Source organism: Haliotis cracherodii, unplaced genomic scaffold (genome assembly GCF_022045235.1).
Source record: "Haliotis cracherodii isolate W230 unplaced genomic scaffold, xgHalCrac1.p SCAF_6, whole genome shotgun sequence".
NCBI classification, from domain to species: Eukaryota; Metazoa; Mollusca; class Gastropoda; order Lepetellida; family Haliotidae; genus Haliotis; species Haliotis cracherodii.
In genome coordinates, this window is record NW_027266319.1 from 62,442,609 (window position 1) to 62,464,899 (window position 22,291).

Sequence of the window (22,291 nt, forward strand, 5' to 3'; positions counted from 1 at the left end):
GTGACCGTGTGATTCACTGAACATTCTTTTGATCAGACAGCTATATTGTTTCTGTCACGACAACAGCCAAGGAGAAGCTTCTTTCCTTTCAAGATGTACCTTGCGTTGTTATTCCTGTGTTTATGTCAAGTATACACTCATATCACGCTTGTTAACCTCTACAGTGTCAGCGAAGAGAATCAATGGGTGTCAACTTCTTTATTATAAGACACGTTTCTAACAGTGGTGTTATCAAATGTATGTCTCATTTATTGATTGAATTTACTCATGAAGTGATAGGGAATATTTTTTCGTCAAAACGTAACCTATTGTATTTTCAGTCTGATGATGTTCATATTTGAAGTATCAGCTTTGATGTGTCTGAAATTAAGTATGTACAAAATTATTACATGAGGTGTGAGTTTTGTGTTATGAAAAGGAATAGTTTTAAACTGTTACATACTGTCCATGGGTTGTATAGGGCTTATAACATAGGTCATAACAGCCTGTCTATATGATGTATCTTGTAACAATGACAGTATATTACCTGAGATTAAATCGTGCATGAATTTGGATCATGGTGTGAATATCATGTATGAGTATAAAGGCAATGACAGTTCACAGTCACCGAGGATTTAAGTTGCTTATGGCTATTTATAGACGTTTCAGGACAGATCACACATGCAGCTGAAATTTTTAAGAGAGCTTGTTTACTTTGATTGAAGTCAAAATGGTTGTTTGTCATGACTCAGAGTGGTGATATGTATTCGAAGCCCTTGCCGTTATAGGCTGCTTTAGACGTGTTTTGAAGACATGATACACTTTGAGGACACATTTACAGATATTTCTGTGTTTTGACAGTTTGATCTGTTTGTTTCCATTGCGGATGGTGACAGCTGGTTTTGTGTTGAAATATTAGATAGTGTCAGTTTCATGGTGTGTGGGTTTCTGTAGTCATGATTTTCTGGTGATAATTTTAGATTTCTTACCCAGCACTATCTTTGAAGGACTTCATGTTTTGTGAAGTGGAATTGATTTGAAATGTGTGTTTGTGATTGAAACAAGGGGCACTGTTGGATCAGACAAAAAGTAGCAGTTTGATATTGAGATCGATAACATTTGAGCTTATATTAAATGCTGAAATGTTTTATCGATAAAACATTTACACTGATTTATGGGAAATTCTTCATCTTGTCCGGGAACGCCTCAAATACAACACATGTGGTTCTCATTATGCACAGCTGTCTACAAAAAGGATCATGAAAGTGACATTTATGAAATAATTATGGAAGTGTGAAATGATATGTGTCCATTCTCTATTGTGTGATATCATGCCTGCAGCGCCCAGACTGAAATGTCGATCCACGGGCAGGACTCGGAATCGGGATGAGGGCATCCGTGTTGCATCTCGGGACAGACGGGGGTCGCTGAAGGTGGCGGGAGCGAGGTTTGCTGGTCATGTGACTGATGAGACCGGGGACCAGGCAGCTGTTCGAAGAGGAAGCATCACTGATACAGTACACAGGTAGGTGGACAGGTGTGAAGTTGGTTGTCAGGTATTACTTTTACACAGGTAGATGGACAGGTGTGAAGTTGGTTGTCGGGTATTACTTTTACACAGGTAGGTGGACAGGTGTCAAGTTGGTTGTCGGGTATTACTTTTACACAGGTAGGTGGACAGGTGTGAAGTTGGTTGTCAGGTATTACTTTTACACAGGTAGGTGGACAGGTGTGAAGTTGGTTGTCAGGTATTACTTTTACACAGGTAGGTGGACAGGTGTGAAGTTAGTTGTCAGGTATTACTTTTACACAGGTAGGTGGACAGGTGTGAAGTTGGTTGTCAGGTATTACTTTTACACAGGTAGGTGGACAGGTGTGAAGTTAGTTGTCGGGTATTACTTTTTCACAGGTAGGTGGACAGGTGTGAAGTTAGTTGTCGGGTATTACTTTTTCACAGGTAGGTGGACAGGTGTGAAGTTAGTTGTTGGGTATTACTTTTTCACAGGTAGGTGGACAGGTGTGAAGTTAGTTGTCGGGTATTACTTTTTCACAGGTAGGTGGACAGGTGTGAAGTTAGTTGTCAGGTGTTACTTTTACACAGGTAGGTGGACAGGTGTGAAGTTGGTTGTCAGGTATTACTTTTACACAGGTAGATGGACAGGTGTGAAGTTAGTTGTCAGGTATTACTTTTACACAGGTAGATGGACAGGTGTGAAGTTGGTTGTCAGGTATTACTTTTACACAGGTAGGTGGACATGTGTGAAGTTGGTTGTCGGGTATTACTTTTACACAGGTATGTGGACAGGTGTGAAGTTAATTGTCGGGTATTACTTTTACACAGGTAGGTGGACAGGTGTGAAGTTAGTTGTCGGGTATTACTTTTACACAGGTAGGTGGACAGGTGTGAAGTTGGTTGTCGGGTATTACTTTTACACAGGTAGGTGGACAGGTGTGTAGTTGGTTGTCAGGTATTACTTTTACACAGGTAGGTGGACAGGTGTGTAGTTAGTTGTCAGGTATTACTTTTACACAGGTAGGTGGACAGGTGTGAAGTTGGTTGTCAGGTATTACTTTTACACAGGTAGGTGGACAGGTGTGAAGTTGGTTGTCAGGTATTACTTTTACACAGGTAGGTGGACAGGTGTGAAGTTGGTTGTCAGGTATTACTTTTACACAGGTACGTGGACAGGTGTGAAGTTGGTTGTCAGGTATTACTTTTACACAGGTAGGTGGACAGGTGTGTAGTTAGTTGTCAGGTATTACTTTTACACAGGTAGGTGGACAGGTGTGAAGTTGGTTGTCAGGTATTACTTTTACACAGGTAGGTGGACAGGTGTGTAGTTAGTTGTCGGGTATTACTTTTACACAGGTAGGTGGACAGGTGTGAAGTTAGTTGTCGGGTATTACTTTTACACAGGTAGGTGGACAGGTGTGAAGTTGGTTGTCGGGTATTACTTTTACACAGGTAGGTGGACAGGTGTGAAGTTGGTTGTCGGGTATTACTTTTACACAGGTAGGTGGACAGGTGTGAAGTTGGTTGTCAGGTATTACTTTTACACAGGTAGGTGGACAGGTGTGAAGTTGGTTGTCGGGTATTACTTTTACACAGGTAGGTGGACAGGTGTGAAGTTAGTTGTCGGGTATTACTTTTACACAGGTAAGTGGACAGGTGTGAAGTTGGTTGTCAGGTATTACTTTTACACAGGTAGGTGGACAGGTGTGAAGTTGGTTGTCGGGTATTACTTTTACACAGGTAGGTGGACAGGTGTGAAGTTGGTTGTCGGGTATTACTTTTACACAGGTAGGTGGACAGGTGTGAAGTTGGTTGTCGGGTATTACTTTTACTCAGGTAGGTGGACAGGTGTGAAGTTGGTTGTCGGGTATTACTTTTACACAGGTAGGTGGACAGGTGTGAAGTTAGTTGTCGGGTATTACTTTTACACAGGTAGGTGGACAGGTGTTAAATTAGTTGTCAGGTATTACTTTTACACAGGTACATGGACAGGTGTGAAGTTAGTTGTCGGGTATTACTTTTACACAGGTAGGTGGACAGGTGTGAAGTTAGTTGTCAGGTATTACTTTTACACAGGTAGGTGGACAGGTGTTAAATTAGTTGTCAGGTATTACTTTTACACAGGTAGGTGGACAGGTGTGAAGTTAGTTGTCAGGTATTACTTTTAGACAGGTACATGGACAGGTGTTAAATTAGTTGTCAGGTATTACTTTTACACAGGTAGGTGGACAGGTGTGAAGTTAGTTGTCGGGTATTACTTTTACTCAGGTAGGTGGACAGGTGTGAAGTTAGTTGTTGGGTATTACTTTTAGACAGGTACATGGACAGGTGTGAAGTTGGTTGTCGGGTATTACTTTTACACAGGTAGGTGGACAGGTGTGAAGTTAGTTGTCGGGTATTACTTTTACTCAGGTAGGTGGACAGGTGTGAAGTTAGTTGTCGGGTATTACTTTTAGACAGGTACATGGACAGGTGTGAAGTTGGTTGTCGGGTATTACTTTTACACAGGTAGGTGGACAGGTGTGAAGTTGGTTGTCGGGTATTAATTTTACACAGGTAGGTGGACAGGTGTGTAGTTGGTTGTCGGGTATTACTTTTACACAGGTATTGGACAGGTGTGAAGTTGTCAAGTGTTAGTAGTCAGTATTAAGTTTTCACAGGTGCATGAACAGGTTTACACACACGCTGTACTCACAAGCTTTAGGATTAACCATGTTTACATCTTACAAACATGCACGCACGCACGCGCATATATACATAAAGAAGAGTGTGAACAGTGGTTAAGGCTAACTGCCTGTTACAGACTTTATAGGGAGTGTTTTGCCATATTGATTTATTTCCATGAGCGATACTGACTATTATGATTTATTTCAGATCTAAGAAAATGACAAAACGCAGCATGGAGGATAAAAATGGTGAAGTGAAGTCAGAACACGATGTTGCCTTGCCGGAGTCAACCCTCAAACCTTACAAGACGGGTATATTGGCTTTTCTAGCAGTTGTAGGAACGGCCATTCTACTGAAAGACTTTGGGATGGTTTCTCTAAATCTCTTTAATACAAAATCTACATCACACGAATCTGAAAGTTTAGTCAAATCTGTTGAAAAATGGCGCGAAGCTGATCCTGCAATACTTGAGAAATACGGGCTCAAGGTATGCGATATCGACAGAGTATACGCTGATGAAATTACCGAACAACAGTTTGAAGAGGAATATCGGTTCAAAAAGCCTTTACTATTAAAGTTCCGGAATGGTGCTAAGGACTGGACAGATCCTGAGGAATGGACTTTGAAAAGTTTGAAATCCAAATATGGACAATGGATGCTGTATTCTGGCAGCTCTCTGGAAGTGGTGAGACGAGGCGGCAACGGGTACATGGGATCTTCGTTTGAAGATTATGTAAACGCAATGATGGCCGAAGGCACAGATGTTGAAAAGGAGCCTCCGTAAGTTTGACATATGTATTGTGTTTGTATTACCACTTAGAAAAGTGAGGATTCCAGAAAGATTTAGTTCAGAGACATTGTGGTTTGGTTGTCCAAAATGTCTTCCTGTCTGACGGTGATTTTCAGTGCCCATGCTGTCAACCACGTTTTCCAGGACCCACTTGCACAAAGCGATCTTAGCGCTACAACTATTGTAAGCCTATGTTAAAGCCTGGGGGTTACGGTCATCTTAGCGCTAAGATCGCTTTGTGCACTTGGGCCCTGATCCCATAGGTTTTGTCCCATTTTACCCATTTTTTATGTGAAATTGTTCAATTTATTTAGATTTTGGCAAGCAATCTCAACCACTTGATCTTAGCCTGTGCGTTCTGTTTGCTTGCAGTGGTGCTTATATAGAGAATCTCACCCTCATGTCTTTTGATATGAAGTATATCAACACGAGTTGATAAAAGTGGGAAAACTCTGAGGCTTGCCGAGGACTTTTTCCACTTTTATCAACGAGTGTTGATATATTTGATATCAAAAGACATGAGGGTGAGATTTTATTTATCATCCAACATCATTCTTCCAACTTTTTCAGTTTGTAGAAAGTAATAAGCAGTGTCTTAAGTGTAAAAAGTACTGCTGACAGCTTCAGTAGCAGAGCCATTAGTGATGTCATTTGATTGTAACCAATGACGTCACAATGGTCTGCAGAGCATTGTGATGCAATTTCATTGCAGCGATATCTACAGTCTAGATATCGCTTGATCTCACCCAAGACTAGAATGATTGTGCAAGTCAAGATTGCTTCATCCCTAAAATTGGGCACCTTTTGAATTACATTTTTTTATATTTTTAAAAAAAAAATTATGCTTTTTTTTATATTTGGTATATTTTTATATTTTTTATATTTATAACTTTATTTCTTGGACTAAATCTTAGTCTACACAAGTACTTCTAATGGTTGTGACCAAATGTAGTACCAAATATTTAAACACTATTGCACTTATTTCATGCAATTATCAACAGGAACGAATGTATGTCTTTACAATACTCATTTTACTATGCAATCTCTGAAGATCCGGGGTAGAATAGGTCTTCAGTAACCCGTGATTGCCATAAGTTAATTTTTCTCATTAAAGCTCTCAACGCTACTGTTCGACAAAGTGTGTCACTAGCATTGTTGCTATTGTCGAAGCAGTTTGACAGGCGAATAGCACAGTGACACCCACAAACAAAACTCACCATATCTATTTACCATGGAGGCTTTGCATAACATTTAAATTACGTATGACATGCATAAATGCTCATCTTGCTCAATATCAAAACTCTCAGTGGTTTATTTACCTCAAAAAGAAAATATTGCGAGTTTAAAAAGTTTCGGCCAAACTTCTTAGCACACAACTACTAGAAACGGCCATTGTTGACTTTTGGCACTTCACGTTGAGCGGCATGTAGTCCGATATTTTCTTTATAATGTTATCCTTTTCCACATTCAATCATAATTTATTGTTTTCTGACGAAAGGAAAACACTCAAGTTCCTTAATTTCTCAAAATTAGCAAATTTCTATGTAATTAATTATAAACAAAAACAATCTGAATCGTAACGTCATCAACTAGGTGGAACTTGTACGATCATGGCAACGGTGGTAAACAAACAACTCCTACATGCATAGTGATCCCGAAAGACTATTACAATAATTTTATTAGATCTAACTTAATTTTCTAGAATTATTGACACGCATGTATAAATATTTGTAAAAAGATATCTCATTTTTATAGAGTTTGCTAATGATTTCATTTGATAAACTTTCGGACACATTGACAAGCTGACAAAAGTCAGTGATACGTTTGGGCGTGGCCTAACTCGCGATTTGTTTAGTTGAATAAAGTCAACAAACACTGCAAATAATGACAAATATTGGATGATATGCAAAATCTGAACTGATATACATTCTTGGTAAACCATTCAATAGCTAAATAGTGCAGTTTACTAAAAATAATCCAATACTTGCACTTTTAGCTATCATTTCTGAAACCGGAAGCACGTACCGCATGTGACACATGGAAGCAAAATATGCAAAAGTTGGTAAGCTGTTGTAACAAAAATTCCAAAATAGATACAAATTCAAAAGAAAATATAGTTTACTATTTTTCGACAACTCTTTACTATTCATTGATCTGGATAGCAGTCTTCACTCCTATTTGTTTCATATTTCATATATATTGATTGCCGCCAGTGCGTAACATCAACATGATCAAATCTGTAAGTCTAAATCTGAAACCGTAAAGAATTCCACTCTCAATGATTTAAAAATTATTTACTGAAACGACGGCAGCGGAGAGCGATATAACATATTGATATGCCAAAATAATAAGAACAGAATATTATTATTGGTCTGTCATTGAAAGAAGGACAATTTAGAATATTAAGGATTGTTTTTAAAACGTTTACTCCCCCCTCCCCAATCTTCAGAACGATGAAAGTAGGTATACACGTCGACTGGATGAATGTTGGGCCTATGTGATTTTGTACCCAAAACAAAATTGTACCAAAAGTACTTGGTGATTTTGTATCCAAGAAAACTAAACTAAATCTGTTTGATCATATTTATTTTTTCATGTTTATTGCAAATAATGAGCTGAATATTATGTTAAAACATTCCATCAAGTTCATAATATGACTAACCTAAATGTACTGGTCCTTGAGTGTAGTCAGTCCACATTGGCACAACTCAAATTGACTGATTGTGATAGGAAAGTAATAAATTCTTGTCTCTGGAGATGAGGCTAGTAAATTGATAAACCGTAAGTTAATTGTAGATCTAGTGTTTTGACAGAAAAGTGATATTAAATTAACTTTTTCATACAAAAAACAATGTGTAAGTTTGAAACTACAAAACTGTAATACAAAATTATTGTGGACACAAAAGAACATACCTGTTTGGCTACAAATTCTCAAGACATTTTACGTACAAAAAGCACATTTCAAATGGATTTCGTAGAACAAAGGGATAAAAAAAGATTTCTAATCAGTGGAATTCCATTTCACATTATAAACAAGTATTTGTTTACGAAACCAAGCTCAGAAATGAGGGCTTTTAAAGTTATAATTCTATCTAACTTGTCAGATGGTTAGATGTTGGTCCATCAAAGAAAATTCCTTATGAAATTTAAAAGAATAATAACTGAATATTTCAAGCACTAAACCTAATATTATTCAAGGAAGGACAAATGTGTTTTTTTCTATTGCAAATACTTTTGTTTTTGGCATTTCTTGTTTCATGATGGCAAGGGCACTTTTATACACACCAACTGAGGAACTTGTGACACACCAGCTGATGATGTTTTGATACTGTGATTGCATATACAAGGTAAAACAGGTTTGCAGCAGTACATGTATGCGAAAATAAACCACATAAGGTGACATAAAGTCAGGGGGGGGTGGCTGACAGGACAAAATACATCTGACAAAGGTAATCATGTATACAGGGACATTTCTTTTCATTCCACCCAGAAGGCTGAGAGACACAAAGAACATAAGGACCTATACTGACTGTATATTCAGAAACCCATCAAAATGATCAAGGATGTCAGATCCATAGCTGGTGATGATCTGCATTTATTTTGAATTTTTGTACATCACATTGACTGATAGACGAAAACCTGTTGATCACATTTCACAATGGTTCATGTTCCTTCAGGGGACAGGGGCGGTCAGGTAGCCTAGTGGTTAAAGCGTTGGCTCATCATGCCGAAGATCTGGGTTCGATTCCCGACATGGGTAAAATGTGTGAAGCCCATTTCTGGTGTCCCCCGCCGTGATATTGCTGAAATATTGCTAAAAGCGGCGTAAAATCAAACTCACTCACTCAGTCAGGGGGCATGCTTGAGTGTCACTGTCAAGCACACAACAGCATACCACAACAAACCTGGAAAGTCCTGCCACACTAATTACACATTATTTCATTGGTGAGAACCCTGAAAAAATACATAAGATAGGATATTTCCATGTAATTTCTCCAACCGAACAGAACTGCAAGAATTGTCAATGTATGTATATGTGCCCTATTCCTTTTTCAAAAGATAACATTCTCTTATGAATATATGGCTAACTCACCAGCTAAGTGCCACCCTGGTTCTTGTGATTAAACAAACAAAAATATCATGTTCTGTTACAAGAAATTAATGTATCGTATTCATATTAAAATTATATTTAAGAATTAGTTTTTTGGAAACAAACAACTTCATACACAAGATTAATGTCCATATGAGTTGTGTATGTATAGGTTCATAAGGATCTATTCTTATCTGTTACTTTATTTTTCATGGAATACTAAACTTTGATACTGACTTCAAATTGTTACTTATTTGCATAATTTATGTTCAGGTGAAAGATAACAATTGTTGAATAAAATATGTTTAAACTAAAGATAATAATTAAAGTCTGATCAGTTACACTGTGCTGATGCATTGACCAATATTTAGTATCCATACACATAATCATTGTGGAAAAAAATAGCAACTAAATATAAAAATATAGCTTAATATTTTAGAAGCTGTGAACAGATGTAAATGATTAAACATTAACAAATCTATCATCAATACACAATCATGGCGGGCTCTATATTGATGGAATAAGTTTTGATATGCTCTGTGAATTGTTGTAAAATCATGCTAGATCTAAAACTATCCCACATTTAATTAGAAACTAACACTGAAAATAAGTATTTAGTATTTTATTGATATATACATCACGCACCAGCGTATATCCTATCATATTTGGCATCGCATCAATGCTATTTTAAAACACTTTTTGTCACGCCTATTTTCACACACATGTTGTAGAGGGTGATCATTGCCGATCAACGATTTCTATAGACTTATTGCTTCACACACATAATTATTATAGTGAAAACAAAATCATCAGCATGTATATCGCAGATACATGAATCATATCACTTTATATTCAACGTAACATGGAATGGTGACCCTTAGATATCAATTCAAGTTCAAATAAAAGATGCGGAGAAACTTGCATGTGGCGTGTTGATTCATCGTCTCCCGTTTCCGGGTCACGGGAGCATGCAAGGTCAAACGGATTAACTAATACGCCAATTATATCATGAAAATCACTTTGTAATTTATTGGTGATTACTGATAATATGTAGTGATTTGTGTTTATTCTGTATAATACAGGCGAAATATTTTAAAATTGACTGTAATTGTTCTGTTCCGAAAGATTATCAGCAGACTACCCCTGTCTGTGACATCACATCAGGTGACCTTTGCACAAACTGAAATATTGCTGTCAGAATTTACGATCTTTATTTTCGTTTTTCTCTCGTCATATTAAACAGAAAATGACAAATGAAACAATCTTCGATTGAGAAGATCATAAACTTTCGCCAAGGCATATACATGAAGACAGTGTAAACTTTGTTGATATTAAAATAGCAATAAGTTATGCCGAGGTCGGGCAAAGCACGCCATGTTTGATGTTCGAACATCTGCTAGCATCATGATACGGTCTTATATTTGCATATATCGTAAATATTCAACTAAAACACTTGAAATAAGGATTGGTGAATATTTATGAGTAATTTATTGTTTCCTGCAAATATTATAAAGTGACATGCTAGATTAACTCGAATGTTCGTATTTCTGCAACTGTCATGATGACCTCGAAAATTTAGTTTTTTTCTGTTTAATGTTTGGATAATATATTTAATGAAGTGATTCATAATTTACAATCCCGTTGTTATTTACCAATTTAAAACATCGAATTTATACTCAGTTAAAATTAAGATATCGAAGATCTGATTATTGAAATCAATTTGCACAAATTTAGCGCTTTAAAAAGGTTCCTAACATGAAACGTAAACCACCTTTAAAAACATAATTCAGACAAGACCACGAAAATTTACAAATTTTGTGGGTTTTTTGGTCTTAACCTTGGTATGATTGAAAACATCAGGAATTTTTAATAAAGTACTGTGTATTTTTCTATCAGGAATAAATGTGCAAAATATTTCTTCAATTGGCCCTTGTATCATGAAGCACCGACTGTTTTAAATCACCCACCCTCTTTAGAGCGCCTTATGCTAAAATTAATCCAGCAGGCAGGGTAAGAAGTGTGAAAATAATTCAGCAGGCTAAAGGTTAATTATCTTAAGCTAAGATCATAAGTTCAGAAATGAGAAAAAAAATTAGAAATCGTTCTGAAAGAGGTGAGGTGAGGTGAAATGGGGTTTAACATCGCGTCCAAGATTATTGCACTTATATAGCGACGTGCATGTACGTGTGTGTGTTTGTGTGGCTGCTTGTACTAGTCCGGACTGATTTTGATTTAATAGTGCTTGCAAACTGAGATACCATGCCGCAGTTTAACATGAATACCCCACTCAGACACAGTATACTGACTCCGAGCCGACCAGTCCTTGTTTTAGCCCCGCATAATGATCTATATGGTATGAGTTTTAGTTTTAGAATGGCCAGTGATTTCCTGCCTCAGAATCAACTGCAACAACACTTAACAGTGGGACTTCGTCATAATGGCTTATCCACAGTGTACTGCAACATCTTCCACAACCAGGACACTTGTGTCCCTGTTCCTTTCCAGTCGTCCAAGGCGCCGCGATTCGCTGTTCAGAGTTGTGTCCCTTGGGCACGCCAGAAACCTACGATTGTGGGTTGGAATCCTGGTTCGCCCCGATTATGTTTCTAGGTTTGTCAGCACCATACCCGTGCTTGTGGGTTTCACCGAAGTGGTAAACGTCCGAGACCAGCATCATTTCGGGCTTTCCTCCCACATTAAACTGACACGCCGCGATATAACTGGAATACTGTTAAAAGCGGCATTAAACCCAACTCACTCACTCACAAAATTGTAAAATCGGGGACCTGTTTCACTTTACTTTTCCATTCAACATTAAGCACACAGACTGATACAACTGAAATTCTGTTCAAAAGGGGGTTGAACAACTCACTTGCTGATCTGAACCAGCATGTGCCCAATTAGCAAGCCACTTTGCTGTGACCGTGCATGCTACAACAACCTCCCACACCCTAAGTTCAATAAACTGTCCCTATCATGTTTATTGTTGAAGTGGTTCCTCAACAAGAAAACCTTTTAGCTTTTATCAACAATTAGAGTTGTATTCTGTTTGCTGATCATCTATCGCTGGGGTTTGATTACACTGGATGAGAAACAAATACATGAAGGTACCGGTATTCCGCTGCAGACAGCCCTGGCTGGAGGCTCCCCTGGCGTTTGTATGTTACACACAGTTTGTTAGGGATGTTCCTATCAGTGCCTGACGCACCATACAGCTGATCCCTATGAAATGTTGAGTTGTATATATATAGGATTTGGGATTTTGCAGGAGAGAGTTTGTAATCTGATTGCTAGTCTGATGCTGGTATCCCTTTCTGAAATATATATTATTGATTTGTAAGAACAATCATCTCAGAACTGGCTACATTTTCTGTCTGGTTGTCAAAAGGATTTATGCACTTTGGGACATCATTTTAAATGTTTGTGATATTATTATTTGATAGGCATGCCAGTCAAGAAGTATTCCTTATTCCCAGCGTATTCTTGGATTTTATTTGAGAGAAGAAATTAAATGAAAATGTGCTTTGAATGAAAATGCTGTATTCAACGTAATATGCGCCACACTCCAATAAGCGCCCACGGCGATATTGGCTAATATATTGGCTTGTGAACAATCCCAATTAGCACCGCTTCCGATTGATCACAAGACTTTTTTGTTCTTTTTGTTCGTGTATAATACACACACGTGTGTTGTATGTACCCTTAATTATGGGCAATTAAATTTTGAAAAAATATATCAGTAAATAAACATTTCAGGCTGTCAGCATAAACCACAAAATTTATCTTTCAGCTCTGTTTTTTTTCACCAAAATAATATTCTAATAAGAGCCCCCTATTTCTAATTTTGAGAGCAACCTGGGCGCTTATTACATGGAATACGGTAGTCATGTTTAAGCAGTGTTTGTTTGTGATTTTAAACAAACACTTTCATTCTCAAGAAAATAAAACTATTCTGTATATTTTCATGTTAATCAAGAGTTGGTTGTAAGATATGTTGAGTTCTTAAGTATATTTTCTGTAAGGTTATGATTGATAAGTTGAGTTTCACCCCCAACTACCTCACTACAACAAGTGAGTGAGTGAGTGAGTAGGGTTTTACACCGCTTTTAGCAATAGTCCAGCAATATCATGCCGGGGGACACCAGAAATGGCCTCACTTATTGTACCCATGTGGGGAATTCAACCCGGGTCTTCGGGGTGGCAAGCAGCCGCTTTAACCACTAGGCTACCCAACCGCCTGACACAACAACATGTCCTGCCTCACTGAGACGCCGCAATTCACTGTACAGAATCCAGGTTCACCCCAATCATGTTTCTAGGTTTGTCAGCACCATACCCGTGCTCGTGGGTTTCACCGAAGTGGTAAACTTCTGAGACCTGCATCACTTAGGGCTTTCCTCCCACATTAAGCTGACACACCGCGATATAACTGGAATCCTGTTAAAAGCGGCGTTAAACCCAACTCATCCTCACACTGAGTACTGCATTACACAACAAACATTCACACGCTCACTTCACTTTATACAAAAGACCATATATGGAGTCCTACAATCATCCCTGCTCTGTATCCCATCCATCAAATAAATGAACAGCTTTTTTAAATAAAATATTTAAAAAAAATGGATATTGTATCACATCTTAAAAATAATTAGAGGTAAAAATCAAAGTTTTCTCCTACATTAAGCTGATAAGCAGTGATATAACTGAAATTTGTAAAAAGTTCATAATCCCCAACTCAGTGAACCACAAGCAAAGGAAACCTGGAACCTATTTTGACCCAGAAACTATATTTATGACCCTATGCATCAAGGACTGTTTCCAAGTGTTAAATGCCTTCCCTATTCGCTGACAACACGTCAAAGTCCTTCTTTAATCTGCTGGTGATATATGTTCCGAACCTGTCAACAGCCAGATTATACAGCTTAAACATGTCTGTTCTAATCGTAGCTGCAGAGCAGATAATTAATAATCCTCTGCTGGTCCTTCTGCTGACAGGTCCTTTATCCCACCTTCTGGCAGGTGTTACAGGGTTTATTGCATAGCACCTGTTCAGTATACATGGTAGGAGCTAGACTTATTCATAGTTGTACATATATAATTATACCATCACCAATTATATTAATAATAAGGATGCCTGACATCGTATCCCAATTGCGTGGATCGATGCTCATGATGTCAATCACTGGATTGTCTGGTCCAGACTCGATTATTTACAGACCGCCGTCATATAGCTGGAATATTGCTAAATGCGGTGTTAAACAGCAAACATCATCATCATCATAAGGTATTTTTATATGCCACTAAACTCCATACTCATGTCTGTTCAAGCGTGAATACATTGTTATCTGGGGCAGTCGGGTAGCCTAGTTGTTAAAGCGTACTCTCTTCACGCCAAAGACCCGGGTTCGATTCCCGACATGGGTACAATATGTGAAGCCCATTTCTGGTGTCCCCCGCTGTGATATTGCTGGAATATTGCTAAAAGCGGCGTAAAACCATACTCACTCACTCACTCACTCACTCACTCACTCACTCACTCACTCACTCACTCACATTGTTATCTGGGTCAATGGATGTGTGCTCTGATTTTCGTTTACGTCTCCCTGAAGTAAACAACCAGCTGCCTGTATGGTCCTGATGAGGTTTAGAGTTACATTACCATGTCATCTACCTCACTTGCCTGTAATACCAAGTGAGTTTACATCATGGTCTGATTAAAATCAGACTTTAGTCCTCGCTACCGCTAAACAAGGATCTGAATACATCCCATTAGGGGTCACGTCAGAATGACCTTTCATCCGACCAATCAGTGCGTCACTTACCAGATTATGAAAGTGACTGTCGGAATGTGATTTCTAATCATGCAATCTTGAAAACTTTAACACGGGGTATTCCGAACGATAGTTACGGATTTAACGACTGAATCCTTACAATCTACACCATCTATTAGCCATTCCAGAATTGCTTTTTGTTCAGGTTTCAAATTTGTAATCGAGAATTTGTCAAAATATGTTTTGAAGTGTAGTCGCCAAAGCGGGGGCAACAGAGTGGGGGCAACAGCTGTGTGTGTCAGAGTGGGGGCAACAGCTGTGAGTGTCAGAGTCGTGCAACAGCTGTGAGTGTCAGAGTGGGGGCAACAGCTGTGTGTGTCAGAGTGGGGGCAACAGCTGTGTGTGTCAGAGTCGGGCAACAGCTGTGTGTGTCAGAGTCGGGCAACAGCTGTGTGTGTCAGAGTGGGGGCAACAGCTGTGTGTGTCAGAGTGGGGCAACAGCTCCATGTGTCAGAGTAGGGCAACAGATGTATGTGTCAGAGTCTGGCAACAGCTGTGTGTGTCAGAGTGGGGGCAACAGCTGTGTGTGTCAGAGTCGCGCAACAGCTGTGTGTGTCAGAGTGGGGACAACAGCTGTGTGTGTCAGAGTGGGGGCAACAGCTGTGTGTGTCAGAGTGGGGGCAACAGATGTGTGTGTCAGAGTCGGGCAACAGCTGTGAGTGTCAGAGTGGGGGCAACACTGTGTGTGTCAGAGTGGGGGCAACAGATGTGTGTGTCAGAGTCGGGCAACAGCTGTGAGTGTCAGAGTCGGGCAACAGCTGTGTGTGTCAGAGTGGGGGCAACAGCTGTGTGTGTCAGAGTGGGGCAACAGCTCCATGTGTCAGAGTAGGGCAACAGATGTGTGTGTCAGAGTCTGGCAACAGCTGTGTGTGTCAGAGTGGGGGCAACAGCTCTGTGTGTCAGAGTCGCGCAACAGCTGTGTGTGTCAGAGTGGGGACAACAGCTGTGTGTGTCAGAGTGGGGGCAACAGCTGTGTGTGTCAGAGTGGGGGCAACAGCTGTGTGTGTCAGAGTAGGGCAACAGCTGTGAGTGTCAGAGTGGGGGCAACACTGTGTGTGTCAGAGTGGGGGCAACAGATGTGTGTGTCAGAGTCGGGCAACAGCTGTGAGTGTCAGAGTGGGGGCAACAGCTGTGTGTGTCAGTGGGGGCAACAGCTGTGTGTGTCAGAGTAGGGCAACAGATGTGTGTGTCAGAGTAGGGCAACAGATGTGTGTGTCAGAGTTGGGGCAACAGCTGTGTGTGTCAGAGTGGGGCAACAGCTGTGACTGTCAGAGTGGGGCAACAGCTGTGTGTGTCAGAGTCGGGCAACAGCTGTGAGTGTCAGAGTGGGGGCAACAGCTGTGACTGTCAGAGTGGGGCAACAGCTGTGTGTGTCAGAGTAGGGCAACAGATGTGTGTGTCAGAGTAGGGCAACAGCTGTGTGTGTCAGAGTTGGGGCAACAGCTGTGAGTGTCAGAGTGGGGCAACAGCTGTGACTGTCAGAGTGGGGCAACAGATGTGTGTGTCAGAGTCTGGCAACAGCTGTGAGTGTCAGAGTGGGGGCAACAGCTGTGTGTGTCAGAGTCGGGCAACAGCTGTGTGTGTCAGAGTGGGGGCAACAGCTGTGAGTGTCAGAGTTGGGGCAACAGCTGTGAGTGTCAGAGTGGGGGCAATAGCTGTGTGTGTCAGAGTCGGGCAACAGCTGTGTGTGTCAGAGTTGGGGCAACAGCTGTGTGTGTCAGAGTAGGGCAACAGATGTGTGTGTCAGAGTCTGGCAACAGCTGTGTGTGTCAGAGTCGGGCAACAGCTGTGTGTGTCAGAGTGGGGGCAACAGCTGTGTGTGTCAGAGTGGGGGCAACAGCTGTGTGTGTCAGAGTAGAGGCAACAGCTGTGTGTGTCAGAGTGGGGGCAACAGCTGTGTGTGTCAGAGTAGAGGCAACAGCTCTGTGTGTGAAAATTTAGAATTTTGTAAAACATTTGTAAAATCATTGAGCACAGAGAAAGTGTTGCCAATCCATGCCTTTTTGACAGTTTGCTACATTCTACTTTGTTATTGACTTGTTCACTGTATTTCTCTCTTGTGTTTCAAGGTACGTGTTTGATCGAGCGTTCTACGATGACACTGACCTGTCCGACACCCTCCACCTTCCATCATTTCTCACTGTAGATGTAAGTACAGGGGATGAGTAATGGGGAGGGATGAGTGAGGGGGAGGGATGAGTAATGGGGAGGGATGAGTAATCGGGAGGGATGAGTGAGGGGGAGGGATGAGTGAGGGGGAGGGATGAGTGAAGGGGAGGGATGAGTGAGGGGGAGGGATGAGTGAAGGGGAGGGATGAGTGAGGGGGAGGGATGAGTGAGGGGGAGGGTTTAATGCCCCTTTAGGAGTGTTACAGACCTGAATGACCACTCACTCATACACATTTCCGGTTCTATTCATTTTATGCACAGTGTTTCAGTGACTTAAAACTGCTTTACATTGTTACAGTGATTTTGGATTTAACCCTTTTTTTTTGCACAGTGTTTCAGTGACTTAAAACTGCTTTACATTGTTACAGTGATTTTGGATTTAACCCTTTTTTTCTATTCATTTTATGCACAGTGTTTCAGTGACTTAAAACTGCTTTACATTGTTACAGTGATTTTGGATTTAACCCTTTTTTTTTGCACAAATACCCAAATGTTTGGCAAGTCTAGATTTCTGCAGTATCTGAAAATGAAGAGTCTGGGCTCCTTTTTATCATATTTGTATTAAGATATTTTAACAACCGTTTTTTATCCTAAGATAAGTTTATTTCAGAGACTAGAAGTCAGTCAAGGCCTAACTGTTTAGAGGTGAGGTGAAATTGGGTTTAACGTGGCGTCCAAGATTATTGCACTTATATAGCGACGTGCCTGCACGTGTGTGTGTGTATGGCTGCTTGTACTAGTCCGGACTGATGCCGATTTATAGTGCATACCGCAGTTTCACATGAATACACCACTCAGACACAGTATACTGACTCCGAGCCGACCAGTCCTTGTTTTAGCCCCTTAATACCGAGCGCCAGACAGGGTAACAACAAGTACCATCTTTAAACGTCTTTTGGTATGACACGGCCGGGGATCAAACCCAGACCTTCCTCTCTCCGGGCGGACGCTCTACCTTTAGACCATGGAGGCGGTCAAGTAAATAAGAATGTAGTAAAAAACATTGTTATTGACAGAGCCAATAAATACCATGTTACATATGAAAAGTGATTTATTCTGAAGGAAAGGAATAAGGGAATGCTTAGCTATAGACACAGTAACATGATATGCTATCAAGGGTTTCAAAGTGCCAAATACGTGTAGACACAATGCACACAAACTCATCTGAACATTTGAATCTGACGTGTTGGATTTGTATGCGCACTATTTCAAATGTACTGACAGTTTGGCTTATTTCCCCTTATGTTTCATTGTTGCCCTACTTGTTTTCCATCAGTACATCATGGCATGTTTGAATACTCTTGTCAAAATCAATCAGCTAAGCTCTGGCTTGAATTGTTATATGACATGATCTGTTTCATTTGATTTATTGCACCAAGTTTTTGAAATATATTCATATTGATTCTTTCTATTCTATCCTTTTTTAATTTTAAGGTTATGCAATCATCTGTCACTTCAGGACCAATCATTTAAAAGGGGGGATGGGATTTTTGTTCAAGACAGAATATGATTTGGGCCAGCTGTTCAAGATATACAAACAATATAACTTTGAAGGGGGAGCAGTTTGGTTTTAATCAAACCGCTTTAGTTCTCACAACATCCAGCCTAACCAGTCAACTATTTGGTTTTACACAAACCGCTTTAGTTCTCACAACATCTAACCTATACAGTCAACAATTTTTCTTTTTTTGTAAAACCTGAAGACCATTTTTTTTCCAGACTTTTCAAAACAGATAGAATTTGTTTTTAAAATGACACGACCCCAGGCAATGTCAATCACTGGATTGTCTGGTCCAGACTCAATTACTGACAGGCCGACGTCATATAGCTGGAATATTGCCAAGTGCCGCGTTAAGCAAAGAAATGTACATCAGAATTGTCTTTTAGGAATTCTGTTCCACTTTGAGTATAGTCTTTACCCATGTCTTTTTCTCCTACCTGGTATGATTTAAACAAGTCAAAAGTTCATATGTTCTTCTCAAACTTCTTACATTTTGAAGAATATATTTTAACTAATAAACTTTGATCATGGAAAAATGTTCTGGTAATAAACACACATGTTGAGTACCTTCCTCTGCCAAAAAATGTACTTTTTCTGAAATAGAATAAAAAACATCGGGAATATACAGCCTTGGATACACATACTTATAAAATGAAATGAAATGAAATGAAATGAAATGAATCCCTTCTGCAAATGTCTAAATCTGACACATACTTGGGAAATAAATAAATAAATAAATCCCTTCTGCAAATGTCTAAATCTGACACATACTTGAAAAATTAATAAATAAATAAATACATAAATACATAAATAAATATATATAAAAATAAATAAATATGTAAATAAATAAATAAGTAAATACATACATACACACACACACACACACACACACACACACACACACACACATCCCTTCTCCAAATGTCTACATCTGAGACAAAACACCATTCTGAAGTCTCTCATATGCACAGACTTGATGCAAGAACTTATACCACCACTCCTACAGCTTGATAAGATTGTTGTAATCAGAGTGAGCGGTAATGCGTCTACCGGGCGCTGCTGATCAGTGATGTGTCTAGAGCACTTGTTCCCCCCATTACTGCCGGAACAATGTTCCCCTGTGACAGGGGGCAGGAGCAGTGTAAGCGAGATAAAGGTGATAAACTGCCTCAAGTATCCTCGTGTAACTGGCATCCATATTACTTAATGTGAGCTGCACACTTGCAGGCAAGATAACAGCACAGTTGTTTATACCTGCTTCCCGATCGTGCAATATTGTTTGTATCTCCCGACAGATCTTCAACAGTAATATTCCTGTCTTAACTACCTGATACATTTCTAAACAGTTAGAGACGGCCTCCATGGTCTAGTGGTAGAGCGTCCGCCCGGAGAGCGGAAGGTCCGTGGTTTGATTCCCGGCCGCGCCATACCAAAATACGGTAAAAGATGGTACTTGTTGTTACCATGTCTGGGGCTTGGCATTAAAGGGCTAAAACAAGGACTGGTCGGCTCAGAGTCCGTATACTGTGTCTGAGTTGGGTATCCATGTTAAACTGTTGCATGATATCTCAGTGTGCTAGCACTATAAATCGGCATCAATCCGGACTAGTACAAAATCGGCATCAATCCGGACTAGTACAAGCAGCCACACACACACATACACGTGCATGCACGTCGCTATATAAGCGCAATAATCTTGGACGCGACGTTAAACCCAATTTCACCTCACCTCTAAACAGTTAGGCCTAGACTGACTTCTAGTTTCTGAAATGAACTTATATTAAGGATAAAAAACAGTTGTTAAAATATCTTAATACAAATATAATAAAAAGACAGACATTTCATTTTCAGATACTGCAGAAATCTAGACTTGCCAAACATTATAGACTTGCATGGGCTACATTGGATATTATTTGTATCAGGGTCTGTATGACAGAATATGTTAAGCTATGCATGTATTTTTTTGGTTTTTAGATTTCTTTAGAATTTATTCTGGGGTTCAAACAGATGTCAATCCATTTAATTATTTTTGTTTTCTTACTACTGTTAGTGGGTTGGATGGGTTGGTTCACGATGACCCGTGAAGATCCGGGTTAAAATAGGTATTCAGCCACCCATGCTTGCCGTAAAAAGTGACTATCCTTTTTGTAAGAGGCGACTAACGGGATCAGGTGGTCAGGCTTGCTGACTTGTTTGATGCATGTCATCGTATTCCAATTGCGTGGATCGATGCTCATGATGTCAATCACTGCATTGTCTGGTTAAGACTTGATTATATTCAGAGCGGTGTCCTATAACTGGAATGTTGCTGAGTGCGGCGTTGAACAACAAACAATACGATACAATAGTGGGTTGGTCAAAAATAGATTTGGTGCAAGTGAATACTGTTTGAAGATTACATTGTTGTGATAACATCAAGTGAGTGTCAGGGTTTCTCGCCATATTTTTAGTAAGTTATCATTATCATTAATCATTGTTTGTTTCATAGTCAGTTTGTATGCCAGTTTATGTTTATGATATTTTATGTCGACACGAGCATCAGTCAGCCATCAAAAACAGATTTTTAGTCCTTGTTTTTGTCTTCTCTGATGAGGTTTTCTGCAGCAATCTGCTGATCCATAAACCTGAAAGTTGAAAAGTGTATCCTTATATACTAACAGTGCAGGAAAGTATATAAATGCCTTAGCAAATTACCCCTTTGTTCATCATGGACATATTACAAAAACTCTGCATTTAATTTAACCCTTTTAACTGTCATTTTGACTTTTGTAACTAAGTGAAATGTATACTTGTATGCTCAAAATAATATCCTGAATCTGTTTTATCCATCCATCCATCCATCCATCCATCCATCCATCCATCCATCCATTCATTCATTCATTCATGAATCACCAAATGTCAGCATCACATGTAAAGAAAGCTGGAAATGATGCAGGTCTTAGATGTTTACCACTCGAATGAAACCTCCAAGCTCTGGTATGGTGCTGACAAACCTAGAAACATAATCAAGCAAACCTAGGATTCTTGCATCTTCCGGTATCAGCAACTCATCGCATCAGACGACTGGGCCACCCTGTAGCATCTTTTGCTTGAAATAACAACAACAATTCTGTTTGTTTCCTTCCCAGACTGATCTGGAAGACAGCCTGTTTTTCCTGGGATCTACCGGCACCGGGATCAGCTTCCACAACCACGCTGATGCCTGGAACGCCGTCATCTTCGGGCGCAAGCGATGGTTCCTCTACAACTTTGACCAGAACCCCCCAGGCGGTTAGTTGTGTACCCTGAACAACCAAACACCCCTAATTATAATGTGTTAGACCATTCCCAAAGTCTCAACGAGGCATACTTGTACCCAGTGTGCATGCACACGGTTGATCTCATTGAAACGAAGGGTGATAGGTTATGTTCTGGCAATTGCTTCCTAGGGCTGGGACGAGTCCAAATTTATACTACCCGTGTACCCAACCCCTATTATCCGACCCTACCTGGGTACCGCGCCCCTATTACCCGACCCTACCCGGGTACCCACTGTAGGTCTCAGGAGATGTCTCAAAATGTCCGAATAGGAACATTTTTAGCATAGGAATGGCAAAACGTATTTAGATACTGTATTAAACAATGTGGTCATTCATACACTGAAGTTGAATTTAGTTATATCTTTATTCAACAACATGAAAAATCAGAAGGAATGGGTGCATAGTCACAAAGAAATGCAAACATTATGACTTTAGTGTAACCATAGAGTTCT

The 22,291-nt window shown here is 39.9% G+C and overlaps 1 protein-coding gene across 1 annotated transcript in view; it reads left to right on the forward strand.

Annotated features, from left to right (window-relative positions):
- Positions 1-576: 576 nt before the first annotated feature.
- Positions 577-22,291, forward strand: part of LOC139444885 (uncharacterized) — a 44,305-nt gene continuing 22,590 nt past the window's right edge. The window contains exons 1-4 of the mRNA XM_071225890.1: positions 577-1,504; positions 4,367-4,939; positions 16,940-17,018; positions 21,669-21,810. Of these exons, the coding sequence (XP_071081991.1) occupies positions 1,278-1,504; positions 4,367-4,939; positions 16,940-17,018; positions 21,669-21,810 (1,021 nt within the window). The 5' untranslated portion in view covers positions 577-1,277. The remainder of the gene's footprint in view (positions 1,505-4,366; positions 4,940-16,939; positions 17,019-21,668; positions 21,811-22,291) is intronic.